Here is a 14,176-nt window from a genome sequence, read left to right as displayed (position 1 = left end):
TAACTTCCCAATTTGGTCACTGGTACCCCTTGCTTCGTCTCTCATTGCATCCATCTTACTCCCCGATTCTACCATATAGGCCCTCATTTGTGCCATGAAGGTGTCCAGATAGGATTGCACATCCATAACCCCCATTTGCGCGGCAGGCGCGGCCCTCGCCGCCATGTGTGAGGCGCCGCCATTTTGTGCTGCCGTGACCACGTGCGCGGTGCCGCCATTTTGCGCACCTGCAACCCCCTCTGCTGCACCTTCTTCAACCTCCTCTTCCATCTCTCCCACTTCTTCCCTGGGGTCCTGGGTTACCTCTAACCCCTCTTCTATCTTCCCCACCGGCATCCGATCGCCTTGAGAATCAATGGCACGACTCAATTTGGATGTTAATACTAGATTTTGGCCGCTCGTAATTTTGACCAAATTTTTTAGATTATATAAAAATTTGGTTCGGGCCTCAAATCCCACTCCCGGACACCAATTGTTACGGATTCGGGGTACGGCACTCCCGTCACCAAGGGGGTGGGGGGGGGGGGTTAGTCCCCTTGTCCTTTAAGCTGGCCGTCTCCATTCCTGGAAACTATAACGCTCCTTTGCGGGCGAGATTGGCCAGGGTGATTGGTCAATGGGTTCCCAAATACCTTTGCCAATCCCTCCGCAAAGCAGGGATATAATTCCCTGCTCGGACCCGGACAAGATGGAGTTTGCCGAGTGGTTAGCAGTCTGAAATCCGAGCCGTTAGCAAACACTAACCTGATCCTGAGTGTTGGCCAAATCGTGCCACGTATATTCAATTGAAGGAAACAGACTAAGGCGATCGAATGGAGAAGAAACCAAAGTGAAAGGAAGAACACAGAATTTATTATACAGTACTAGAAGAGGAAATGAAAGGTAATGTACAGTTGAAGAGGAAGAAGCAGTAACACAGGGCAGCCTTATACAGTCTTATATAACACCCAGGACAGTACAAACAGACTTACACGGGAGTTGGTAATGGTAGGGATGGTAGGAGGAGAAGGGTCCAAGCAGAGGGTTCGGGTGATGGGATCCGTCCAGGCTCTGGCCCCGATCCACGCTCCAGCTTTGCGGCGAACCCGGCAGGCAGCGCTGATGATATTGGTTGCACGCGGGCGGACATTATTCGGCGGGGTTATCAAATCGGGGAGGGTATATTGCTTTTCTCTCCACTTGTACTTCGGGCTTCCTCACTCGTCTCTGACCCGGCCCTTCTCTCTGGCTCACGCCTCTCTTGTCTCCTGGCTCACGACCCACGCACGACTCTCTCCTCACCACTCATCCTCAAGTAGTCTGCGCGCGGTGCTTATATGGGGTTTTTGTGTATCAAGCCACAGCTTTTAGGATACACCCACCGGTGAGCTCGCCTCGGCCCTGATTGGTCGCGGGGGAAGGGGGGTTATCGGCTCCGCCCCTTGATGGTGCGTTGACGGGGCCACGCCTTACTCCTGGCGCTCTGAGAACTCCTCCCCCTTCTTCTCCGAGATGAATTCCCCTTTCTTCAGTGCCAGGTGTAAATTGCCCTCCGCACATGGGCAATGGCGTCTTGTGGGGAGATAGAAAACCACTCGCACCGCTTTTGAAGGGAACTTTGGGGCCTACTCTTATTTCATTAAGCAATGTAGATTCAACTATTGGGAACAGATCCTTACCTGAAACACATACTGATGAGATAACTGAAGAAGGTCCTATGGTGTCCTACGTGTTGCTTGTGGACTAACTATGGGTGCTCCAATTACCTTTACAAAGGGAATATTTACAAGAGTTATTATTTACAAGTGAAGGTTCTAAAAACCGTAACAATATTACTACATATATGGGAACACACAGAATCACGAGTGGATCATACATTATGTGCATGAAAGCAATATTACTTTGGGAGAGGGGTCAAAGGGTATGAAGTGTATTGAGGGTCTAATGGGGTGTAATGGTCTTGAGGGGTTAAAGTGTCTTAAGGGTCGTGATATGAGACATAAATGGTGTTAAATGTCTAACAGTTTTGAGGGTATTGAGGGGTTAATGCATCTAAAGGGGTCTTACAATAAAGGTCTAAAGTTAAAGCTCTGAGGTTCTAAGGGGTCTAAAATGTGTAGGGTCTGAGGGTCTAAAGTCAAAGGTCTGTAAAAAGGTTGAAAGGATATTGAAGGTCTCAAAGTGACATTCCCATAACGCTACCCACACGTGAACAGTTGGGTAACAACATGGCGTCTATTGTTAAGTTCGCCAAACTCTAGTATTATATGGCTCTTCCCATTTCTCCCCCTCCTCCTCTCTCTAACCACCCACCATCTCTGCCCCTCTACCACTCTCTCTATCCCACCAACCATCCCTACCTCTCTCCCACTCTCTACCCCACCCACCATCCCTACCTCTCTCCCACTCTCTCTACCCCACCCACCATCCCTACCTCTCTCCCACTCTCTACCCCACCCACCATCCCTACCTCTCTCCCAGTCTCTCTACCCCACCCACCATCCCTACCTCTCTCCCACTCTCTCTACCCCACCCACCATCCCTACCTCTCTCCCACTCTCTCTACCCCATCCACCATCCCTACCTCTCTCCCACTCTATCTACCCCATCCACCATCCCTACCTCTCTCCCACTCTATCTACCCCACCCACCATCCCTAACTCTCTCCCACTCTCTACCCCACCCACGATCCCTGCCCCTCTACCACTCTCTCTACCCCACCCACATAAAATGGTTAGCTTCATGTTCAGTGTAGAAAAGGTTCGCTTCATTTGCAGTGTATAAAACAGTTAGCTTAATGTGTGGTGTATAAAATGGTTAGCTTAATATGCGGTGTTTAAAATGGTTATCTTAATGTGCGGTGTAAAAAAAGGCTAGCTTCATGTGCGGTGTAGAAAAGGTTAGCTTCATTTGCGGTGTATAAAACAGTTAGCTTAATGTGTGGTGTATGAAATGGTTAGCTTAATGTGCGGTGTAAAAAAAGGCTAGCTTCATGTGCGGTGTATAAAAGGTAAGCTTCATGTGCGGTGTAGAAAAGGTTAGCTTCATGTGCAGTGTAGAAAAGTTTAGCTTCATGTGCGGTGTAAAAAATGGTTAGCTTCATTTGCGGCATATAAAAGGTTAGCTTCATGTGTGGCGTATAAAATGGTTAGCTTCATGTGCGGCGTATAAAAGGTTAGCTTCATGTGCGGTGTATAAAATGGTTAGCTTCATTTGCGGTGTATAAAATGGTGAGCTTCATGTGCGGTGTATGAAATGGTTAGCTTAATGTGCGGTGTATAAAAGGTTAGCTTAATGTGCGGTGTATGAAAGGATAGCTTCATGCACGCTGTATAAAAGGTTAGCTTCACATGTGGTGCATAAAGGGTTAGCTTCATTTGCAGTGTATAAAAGGTTAGCTTCATGTGATGTGCGGTGTAGAAAAGGTTAGTGTCATGTGCGGCGTATAAAATGGTTAGCTTCATGTGCGGCGTATAAAAGGTTAGCTTCATTTGCGGCGTATAAAAGGTTAGCTTCATGTGCGGTGTATAAAATGGTTAGCTTCATGTGCGGCGTATAAAAGGTTAGCTTCATTTGCGGCGTATAAAAGGTTAGCTTCATGTGCGGTGTATAAAATGTATAGCTTCATTTGCGGCGTATAAAAGGTTAGCTTCATGTGCGGTGTATAAAATGGTTAGCTTCATGTGCGGCGTATAAAAGGTTAGCTTCATTTGCGGTGTATAAAATGGATAGCTTCATTTGCGGTGTATAAAAGGTTAGCTTCATGTGCGGCGTATAAAAGGTTAGCTTCATGTGCGGTGTATAAAAGGTGAGCTTCATGTGCGGTGTATAAAAAGTTAGCTTCATGTGCGGTGTATAAAATGGATAGCTTCATGTGCGGCGTATAAAAGGTTAGCTTCATTTGCGGCGTATAAAAGGTTAGCTTCATGTGCGGTGTATAAAATGGATAGCTTCATTTGCGGCGTATAAAAGGTTAGCTTCATGTGCGGTGTATAAAATGGTTAGCTTCATGTGCGGCGTATAAAAGGTTAGCTTCATTTGCGGTGTATAAAATGGATAGCTTCATTTGCGGTGTATAAATTGGTTAGCTTCATGTGCGGCGTATAAAAGGTTAGCTTCATGTGCGGTGTATAAAAGGTGAGCTTCATGTGCGGTGTATAAAAGGTTAGCTTCATGTGCGGTGTATAAAATGGATAGCTTCATGTGCGGCGTATAAAATGGATAGCTTCATTTGCGGTGTATAAAATGGTTAGCTTCATGTGCGGCGTATTAAAGGTTTGCTTCATGTGCGGCGTATAAAATGGTTAGCTTCATGTGCGGCATATAAAAGGTTTGCTTCATGTGCGGCGTATAAAATGGTTAGCTTCATGTGCGGCGTATAAAAGGTTAGCTTCATTTGCGGTGTAGAAAAGGTTAGCTTCATGTGCGGTGTAGAAAAGGTTAGCTTCATGTGCGGTGTAGAAAAGGTTAGCTTCATGTGCGGTGTAGAAAAGGCTAGCTTCATGTGCGGTGTATAAGAGGGTGAGGTTCCCTTTTATTCGCATTTTATTTTGCAAGTATTATCTTACATAATGGTGTTTAACACGAATATTTGTTGTTTAAAGATAATCACACAAATTCAAGGATTCGTACATCCGAATTTCAGTTTTTATTTTTAAGACGATTAACAATTGCGAACTTTATTAATACTAATAGGCCGAGGATGTATAAATAAAGCGGATGTTCGGGCAAACATGGTGAACGCGGAATTTTGGTTTTGCTCTTGGGAAGATCGTAAACATTAAACAAGGATGGGCTCATCAATACCTGTTAGTGTTAACAACTCAACCAACCAAGTAAGTGAGTAAGTAATCGGCCGGCTTACGTTTGTCACCTCGTGCCATCACTTACACTGTAGTCTACTGTACCGTCACATTTCGTTAATACATTTAAACATCCCTCAGACGATAAACTTGCCCGATCGTTGTCTTCGCTGTGCAGTCAAATCGGTAAAGGTTAATAAAGTGGGCCTAGGGCTGTATTCCGTTTGCCAAGCGGAGGAAGCGACTTAAGCGGGCTGCTTGCGAACGGAACACCCCTGATCGCTCTCATCCGGTACAGCACCGGCGGTGGGTGTCCGTTGCGTTGCGTACCGTACAGTGCGTGTGGTGGAACGTACAGTGCGGGTCGTGTGCTGTACAATGCGGGTCGTGTAATATACAGTGCGGTTTGTGTAATATACAGTGCGGTCCGTGTAATGCACAGTGCGGGCCGTGTAACTAATGTCCAGTGCAGGCCGTATCACTGCAATGCCAATGCACAGTGCGGGCCGTGTAATGTACGGCCCGCATGTAGTTTATGTAGTTTGTCGTTTATATTGTATTGTTTTAATCTGATAACTTGTAGTTTATTTTAATCTGATAACTTGTAGTTTATTTTAATATGATAACTTGTAGTTTATTTTAATATGATAACTTGTAGTTTATTTTATATATTAATAATGAGAATGAAAATCAGATTTAAGGATCAATACGTTTATGTACAAACAAAATGCATTTGTTCATCGTACAAGACTTTATTGAAGACGATCTAAAAGACTTGGAAAAAGTAGGGGGTAAAAAAATTGTTCAACCCAGATGGGACTTGAACCCACAATCCCCAGCTCCGGAGTCTGATGCTTTCGCCATTAGGCCAGCACGTTAGATTTTTGTAATCATATATTAAAGAGGTATAAAGTGTGTACATATATATAAATATATATATATATACACTGCATGACCAAAAGTATGCGGACATCCCTTCTAATTTCTGGATTCGGCTGTTTCAGCCGCACCCATTGCTGACAGGTATATATAATCAAGCACACAGTCATGCAGTCTCTATAGACAAACATTGGCAGTAGAATGGGCCGTACTGAAGAGCTCAGTGACTCAAGGTGGCAACGTCATAGGATGCTACCTTTCCAACAAGTCAGTTCGTCAAATTTCTGCCCTACTAGAGCTGCCCCGTTCAACTGTAAGTGCTGTTATTGTGAAGTGGAAATGTCTAGGAGCAACAACAGCTCAGCCGCGAAGTGGTAGACCACACAAGCTCACAGAATGGGACCGCTGAGAGCTGAAGCGCTTGGTGCATAAAAATCGTCTGTCCTCGGCTGCAACATTCACTACCGAGTTCCAAACTGCCTCTGGAAGCATCGTCGGCACAACAACTGTTCGTTGGGAGCTTCATGAAATGGGTTTCCATGTCCGAACAGCCGCACACAAGCCGAAGATCACCATGTGCAATGTCAAGCGTCGGCTGGAGTGGTGTGAAGCTCGCCGCCATTGGACTCGAGAGCAGTGGAAACACGTTTTCTGGAGTGATGAATCACGCTTCACCAACTGGCAGTCCGACGCACGAATCTGGGTTTGGCGGATGCCAGGAGAACGCTACTTGCCAGAATTCATAGTGCCAGCTGTAAAGCTTGGTCGAGGAGGAATAATGGTCTGGGAATGTTTTTCATGGTTCGGCTCAGCCCCTTGGTTCCAGTGAAGGGAAATTTTAACGCTACAGCATACAATGACATTCTAAACGATTGTGTGCTTCCAACTTTGTGGCAACAGTTTGGGGAAGGTCCTTTCCTGTTTCAGCATGACAATGCCCTGTGCACAAAGCGAGGTACATACAGAAATGGTTTGTCGAGATTGGTGTGGAAGAACTTGACTGGCCTGCACAGAGCCCTGACTGCAACCCCATCAAATACCTTTGGGATGAATTGGAACACCGACTGCAAGCCATGCCGAATCGCCCAACATCAGTGCCCGACCTCACTAATGCACTTGTGGCTGAATGGAAGCAAATCCCCGCAGCAATGTTGCAACATCTAGTGGAAAGCCTTCCCAGAAGAGTGGAGGCTGTTATAGCAGCAAAGGGGGGGACCAACTCCATATTAATGCCCATGATTTTGGAATGAGACGTTTGATGGTCGGGTGTCCGCATACCTTTGGTCATAGTGTTATATATATATATATATATATATATATATATATATATATATATATATATATAATTTTAAAGCAAAAACTATGGCACTTCGGTGGAATTTGTTTAGAAAGCAATTAACTAGATGTATTGGTTGATGTATATTCCAACGAGTTCCAGCTAGTTTCAATGTATATCCCTTGAGATATGAGCACCAACACATTTTGGGCGGATGGACGGTTGGACAGATACAAACATAAATTTGAGGGTTTTCTTCATAAAACTCAAGAATGCGGACACAGACGTTTCTGGAATTTGGAACATATTACCTCGATGTACAAATCATTTACTTATGAAATTTACAGCCAATTTCGTCCTGTAGAAACGAATTTTCAGTCCCCATGCAAACACAAAAACGATCCCATATAAAGCGACGGGTGCCTTGCGCCTCCCTTGATAATTCGGAGAAGGCAAATTAATAATTTTGTCAAAAGGTAAAGTGTCAGCGTCACATAAAATCATCAATTTTCTTACAATTGACCTGAAATTTCAATTTGTCATTTGCCTTTTATCATCAAACTTTTAACAAAGCTTTATTATGATCACATGGAGAAGACAATTTAACAAATTTGTCAAAATGTTTTTTTTTTACTTCTTTTTTTTTCAGAAATGCGACATGTAAGTTACCATGAGTAAGTGGCGACATGTAAACGAAGCTCCGCCCCTCTCCCCACGTGCAGAGTACCATTGAATTGCAACTTTTTATTGTGACTACATCTAAAGAATAAGCCATTTTATTGTGATCCCTGTATAAAGAATATAGCTCAAATGTAAAAGTCCCTTGAAAAAATAGTCTTATGGGTAGGATATAAGGGGGGCTACATTACACCCTTTTATCCGGCGAAAACCAAAATGACTTTTCATTACAGCATACAAAATGACGTTTTTAAAGTTATTTCAAAAAAAAATTTTTTTTTTTTTTTTGTATACATAATCGAGGCTCGTGCAAGAGCTAACATTTATCACACAAACAAATCAAACAGACAAACAACTAAAGTATATAAAAATGGGAGCGGTAGACGATGGGGAGAGAAGGGGAACCACATAAACACAACATTTGTGAGGGACATCGGGAATGTGTGGGGGGGAGAGGGCTTGTGGGGGGAGGTGGCGTGGGAAGAGGGGGGGGAGGTGTGGGAGAAGTATAAACACAAGGACACCAAGGACTTCCAGGAAAGAAGTTGGTATTTCAAAAAAGAGGATTTGGGGTGAAATTAGGGGGGGTAGAAAAGATCAAGGTTTTGGATGGGGGAAGATAAGAGATGGTGGTGAACAGCTGTTTTAAAGACCTGGAGGGAGGAGTGGGATTGAAAGGAGTGGGGGAGTTTGTTCCAGAGGCGGGAGAAAAGAGGAATGAAAGAGTGAAGGTGAGCAGAGAGTCTTGATTTTGGCAGTTTAACCATAAGATCCCTGGTGTTGGGCTAGCGGCTAGGGTGCCGGCTTAGGATCCTAGGATCCTGGGTTCGAATCTCGGTCGATCGCCGAATTAATGCCAGGGGGGTTGACTCAGCCTGTCATCCTTCCGAGGTCGGCTAATTGAGTACCAGTTCACTGGTAATTCCCTGTTTGTCGTTGAAGGCGGCAAAAAGGGTTGGCGTCAGGAAGGGCATCCGGCCGTAAAACATTGCTTCAAAAAAGGGGACCAAAAAAACAACTACCACGGTCCCCGAAAAAGCCAACCCCCGCTTTGCGGGGAAAAATGGCCTCTAAACGGTGGGTTTTTTTTAACCATAAGAGGGTTGCAGGCAGATCTTGTGCGACCTTCAGGAATATTTGGGGGACAGAGCCCAGAGAGAGCTGGAGGAGCAAGGCCGGAGAGGAGTCGGTAGAAGACAGAAAGACCACCAACCTGCCTGCGGTGAGTAAGTGAAAGGCCCTCGGAGGTAGCTTCATCACGGGAGATTCCAATGATTCTGAACGCTTTGGTTTCAACAGCATGAAGACGAGCTAGGTGTGAGGCAGGAGCACCAGCCCAGAGGGGAGAGCAGTAAGTGTACATGTACATAACAGGAATTGTCTTTGAAGTGTACATGTACATAACTTCTAAAATAAGAACTAAAAAAGTCAGGAGACGACGATGGTTCACGAGCGAGTGGTATTCAATGACAAAGGACGGATTACAACCGAAACAGGCCCGGACAGGCCAGGCCTGGAAATGTCAAAACGAAGGTTACTGACCTTGAAATGAGATATAAAATAATGTATAATCAGTTATGAGGTTAGTTAGCAACACAATACCGAAAATTCGGTGAAAAATAAAATGAAAAAAAATAATAAGAAATAAATAAATTAATTGGAAAAAGAAAAATGAAAAATCGAGCTCCGTGAGGCTAGACACATGACATTGGCCGAACCAAATATCGAAACCCCTGTCAGATTCTACCAAACCCCTTGCAGAAGACGTAGCTTGAACTCAATTACCCCCTAAAAAGGCATCTTTTTCAGGCGTGGCAATGGGCGCAATACGCCCACTCTAGGCAGGACACAACTAGATCATGATATCAACCTCCCACCCAAGTTTCATCAAGATCTGATGATATCATAGGGTAGTTATGCTGCAGACAGACAGACACACACACACGACGAATATAGTGGTCACTTGATGACTTGTGAACCCCAAAATATCTCTTGGCAATTTCTCCTGTTTATTTATTTATTTCACATGTGAATTGCATGTCCATGCACACGGGAAATACAGTTTGTTTATTTATCCTGTTTTTACACACGATTCAGCCTTAAAAACCCATGTGAAAACCAAAAGTTTTTTTTTATTAAACACAAACAACACAACATGCATTTTAAGGCCATTTTCCCTGCTTGAGTGGGGGTTAGCCTTGCGGTCCCCATGACAATCTTCTCCATCTTGCCCTATTTTCTGCATCTCTCCTTGTTAACCCCCTTGCCCGCATTTCTTCTTCCACCATCTTTAGCCAAGTCTTTCTCGGTCTTCCCCGTCCTCTACTTCCTTCTACATTCATTTCCATCACTCTTTCTCAACCAGTCACTTTCATCCTTCCTCAACACATGACCAAACCATCTCAACCTGTTCCTCTTCACAACATCAATCACAGGCTCCATTCCCATCATTTTTCGCAATTCATCATTTGTCTTCCTCTCTCTCAACGATACTCCGCACATCCATCGAACCATTCGCATTTCCACCCTTTCCAACCTTCGTTGCTGCTCTACGTTCATTACCCATGTCTCGCTCCCATAAATCATAACACTTCTCACACATGCAGCATACACCTTTCCCTTCAGCTTCAATGACACTCCCCTCCTTATCAGCACGCCACTCAGTTCCCGAAACTTCTTCCATGCACATCTCACTCTAGCAACCGTTGCCGAGTCTGATCCACCTTCTCCATTCAGCATGTCTCCGAGGTAGCAAAATGTTTTCACACCTTCCAGCTTCACACCGTCTCCAAGATCCAACTCAACATTTCCTTCATCTGCAGCTCCCTCTGTGCACACCTTACATTTGAATGTAGCTGCCACACTGGTTAATGACCCTCTCAGACCACTACATTTGTGATGAACCCACTCAGCGCACATTGTACATTGAATGGAGTTCACTCCGACACCCTTCCTGCACACAGCACAGGGCCACTTCCCAGTTCTTTCCACCTCACCACATGCTTTACCACTTGCCATCACCTTAGTCTTTCCGATATTCACCTTCAGACCTTTTGTCTCCATACATTCCTTCCACTTGTTCATCTTTTTCTTCAGTCCATCCATACTTTCTGCAATCAACACCAGATCATCTGCATACAACAACTCCCATGGTAAATCCTCCTTTACGTTCTGTGCCAGCACGTCAATCACAGCTCCAAATAGTAGTGGACTTAGTACCGACCCCTGATGCACTCCCACCTTCACCTCAAACTCACCACTGTCCCCGTCCTTCGTCCTTACAGCTGTGCGCGCTCTTTTGTACATTGCCATCACTACTCTGATCAACCATTCCTCCACTCCTAACTTCCTCATGCCCATGTCAATACTTTGCGTGGAACCCTATCTAATGCTTTCTCCAGATCAACAAACCCAAGAAACAACTTCTTCCTCTTCTCCATGTACTTCTCCTGCAACTGCCTCACAATAAAAAGCACGTCTGTCGTTACTCTTCCTGGCATAAATCCAAACTGCATTTTGTCGATCTTCACTTTCTTCCTTATCCTCTCCAACACCCTTTCCAATGCCTTCATTCCATGCTCCAATAACTTTATCGCTCGGTACGAGCCACACTCTAGAGGGTCACCTTTCCCCTTGTATAGAGGGACGAGGGTACTCAGTCCCCAATCCACTGGAATGCGGCCTTCTTTCACCGCCAGATTACAGATCTCTGTCATTCTCTTCACACCCCAACTTCCTGCTGCCTTCAACATATCTCCCACAACTCCCGTCGGCCCTCCCGCTTTTCTACTCTTCATTGATTTTATCGCTTCCTCAACTTCCTTCTCAGTTATCTTCTCTGCCGGTCCTAAAACTGGGGTATTCTCTATGTTGCCATCCCATTCATTCTCTGTATTGAACAGCATTTCCATATATCTTTTCCATCTTCCTTTAATTCCATCTGGGTCCACAACGGTTTGTCCCACTTCATCCTTCAAGCAACTCACCCCCATCACATCACACCTCTCTTTCGCTAACTGCTTTGCAATCCTGAATACTGCTCTCTGACCCTCTTCCGAATCCAAGCGTTCTCCGAACATTTTCCTACATGCCTCCTGGAAAAAATTTTTATATTAAAGGCTTCATAATTTTCTTTCGTCTGCATTATGAAAACGCATCTTCTTTGGGCGGTGTATAATAGACCGCTTCCATGATCGCTCCAAATGAAACGTGCATTACCTTGTTTCATTTGTATGAGTAGTAATCAAAATGATGTACTTTTTTTCTTCAAAAGGTAACTTGTTATGATAGACGCGTTGATACAGTCTCAAAATGGACACCAGAAGCCAACGGAGCCTCAGACGTATGCGGCGCAAACAAAATGGTGGAGATTTGTTTTTTGAAACCCCTCTCAGAACGGGTGTAGCCACTCCCTCAACTGGGGAAGCCCCACCCATGAATGGCTGGACTCACCAAAGCAGAATATGATAGAGATTATTGTTATTGGATCGACAATGCTCTTATTGTTACTGAACAATCACTTTATGCATACAGCTAATTGGCTATGACGACATGTGGATGCAAAGGTGTACGGAGCTGCTTGGTGTGTGAGCACAATAAAGAACCAAGACCTGCTCTGCCCAAGGAAACAGTAAGTTGTTAAAAAGGTCCAGTGTTGGTTGGTGATGTTGTTTTGTTGATTAAAATAATTTCACATGTATGAGAAACCATTTATAAATGTCAGTCACAAAAGGATTATGGATTGCATCCATCATATACCCTCGGCTTGCTGAATGGGTCAGCGGGATGCTCGCTGCGGAGTGTTGTGACATTTTTTGTGGACACTTCTCAGCCAAAAACTCAATGGGACTCACTCAATTTAAATATAGATTTGTTTAAGTCTTGCAAAGAATATTTACACGAAAATACAGTTATACTTTATAAATAAAAACATGACGCGTCGTCGAGCGTCGCGTCGTCTCCCTTCTTCCTTCTGCTCTGACAGCCTCGGAGCCTTCTCTCCTTAAGTAGACCTTAGCTGCTTTCATCTCGCTCCAGTGGAATTCCGAAGTCATTTAACGCCAGCCTTTCGGGCAAGATAGTCCATCTGGTTTCCATTACGGAGGACACAAAGAACTGATAAAAATCCCCCTAATGGTGTGATACATTCCAACTCCGTGTCCACCATCGCTGAAGGTCACTGGGTCATTCTACAGATGGTCGACTGCTTGCTCTGAGTTCCCCACACCCCCTCCTTGCACGATTTGAGAATCCTTTATATTGCAGTACAATTTAACTACCTGCATAATTCGCCGACCCTAACAAATATGAATTTATATTTGTCTGTACTTCCTCAATCCCTCATTTTTTTTTTGGTTTATTTTAACCATTAATCTAAACATCGATTGCAAAATACTCAAATTACAAATTTAGTAATTCAATTTCCTAAGGCATACACCGTCATCCTGGAAGAATCTGATTACAAAACATTTCTTTGTTCGTTGACTCTTTCCATATTGATAATTCAGTTCATTTCATTTGCATCACAAATATCTTTGCAAACAAAACTTCACCTTTACCAAGACACAACAATTTCAATTCACCATTTTAAAGATAATAAAGCATCTGCAACATTTGGCAATACGTTTTGCTTCAAAACAAACGTTGACTTTCTATTTGAAAAGAAAAGAAGAGGCTGATCACTTGTTTGACATTCAAGTATGAAACATTTTCTTCTGGTGTCTTCATAGCACCTACACTATTTCGCGTAGGATTTTCTGCTGTTGTGATAGCTGAGCGGAGTCACAAACTGACCCTGCTCTGCATGTAGCATCCTTGCCACTCTTGCTGTGAGCCATAGTAGATTTGAACAAGGCCTTTGTCCAGTTGTAGTCGACTTGCCTCCTCACTCATCATGAGTGGGTAGCAAGTATTGATGTGATGTTGGTTGACCAGCAAGATGTGGAACAGAGATGCCAGATGCATCCACAACGATGTTAGGACCATGGTATTCAAGTTGTCCATGGTCCATACCAGGAGCCTCCAGCAGAATCGTGCACAGCTGTTATGGAGGAAAAGCACAGCCGTCCACTTACAGCTCCACGCTGGCTCCCCGGATGTTTGTGGAGTAATGACGAGACTACGGATTTTTATGTTAAGAAAATAGGCCTTTTATGTTTTGAAAAGCGGAATTTTTTTTTTTTTATGTGAAAAAATCCCGAAATATTTTTTTCCCCGTTTTATTCATTTTTTATTATTACCAAGTTTTTCAGAAATCAGTCAAAAAAAGAACAAAAAATGGTAAGCTTTTTCCTGCACAACATTAAGCACTCTAGGCTAGCAAACAGGTAAAAAATGACGTTCAGGTACCTTTATTGCAACCGCATTGTTTGATAAGTAGAGGACTAGAAGAAATTGACAAGACCCTTTTAGGAACGGTTAAAGTAGGTGTTTGAAATCATTATCTTGGTAATGTTCTCCTTGGTGAGGCGGTGTCGGCGGTCGGTGAGGACGTTTCTGTAGACGGAGAAGGACCTTTCCACGTCGACGCTGACGATGGGGCAGTACCTCAAGAGAGGGATGT

General features: G+C 44.1%; 1 protein-coding gene across 5 annotated transcripts in view; it reads left to right on the top strand.

Annotated features, from left to right (window-relative positions):
- The first annotated feature begins 4,671 nt into the window (after positions 1 to 4,671).
- ALKBH4 (alkB homolog 4, lysine demethylase) overlaps positions 4,672 to 14,176 on the top strand; it is a 59,984-nt gene continuing 50,479 nt past the window's right edge. For 2 of the 5 annotated variants that reach the window (XM_078779539.1, XM_078779535.1), the window contains exons 1-2: positions 4,672 to 4,814; positions 12,148 to 12,244. In XM_078779539.1, coding sequence (XP_078635665.1) covers positions 12,158 to 12,244 — 87 coding nt within the window. In that variant the 5' untranslated portion in view covers positions 4,672 to 4,814; positions 12,148 to 12,157. Of the gene's footprint in view, positions 4,823 to 5,062; positions 5,088 to 12,147; positions 12,245 to 14,176 lie in introns of those variants that run through there. The other 3 variants (XM_078779537.1, XM_078779536.1, XM_078779538.1) reach the window with 3 other exon arrangements.

This window comes from Myxine glutinosa, chromosome 6 (genome assembly GCF_964187855.1).
Source record: "Myxine glutinosa chromosome 6, kmMyxGlut1.1, whole genome shotgun sequence".
Taxonomy (NCBI): domain Eukaryota; kingdom Metazoa; phylum Chordata; class Myxini; order Myxiniformes; family Myxinidae; genus Myxine; species Myxine glutinosa.
Note: the sequence above shows the minus strand (reverse complement) of the source record. Positions and strands in the feature narration are given on the sequence as shown.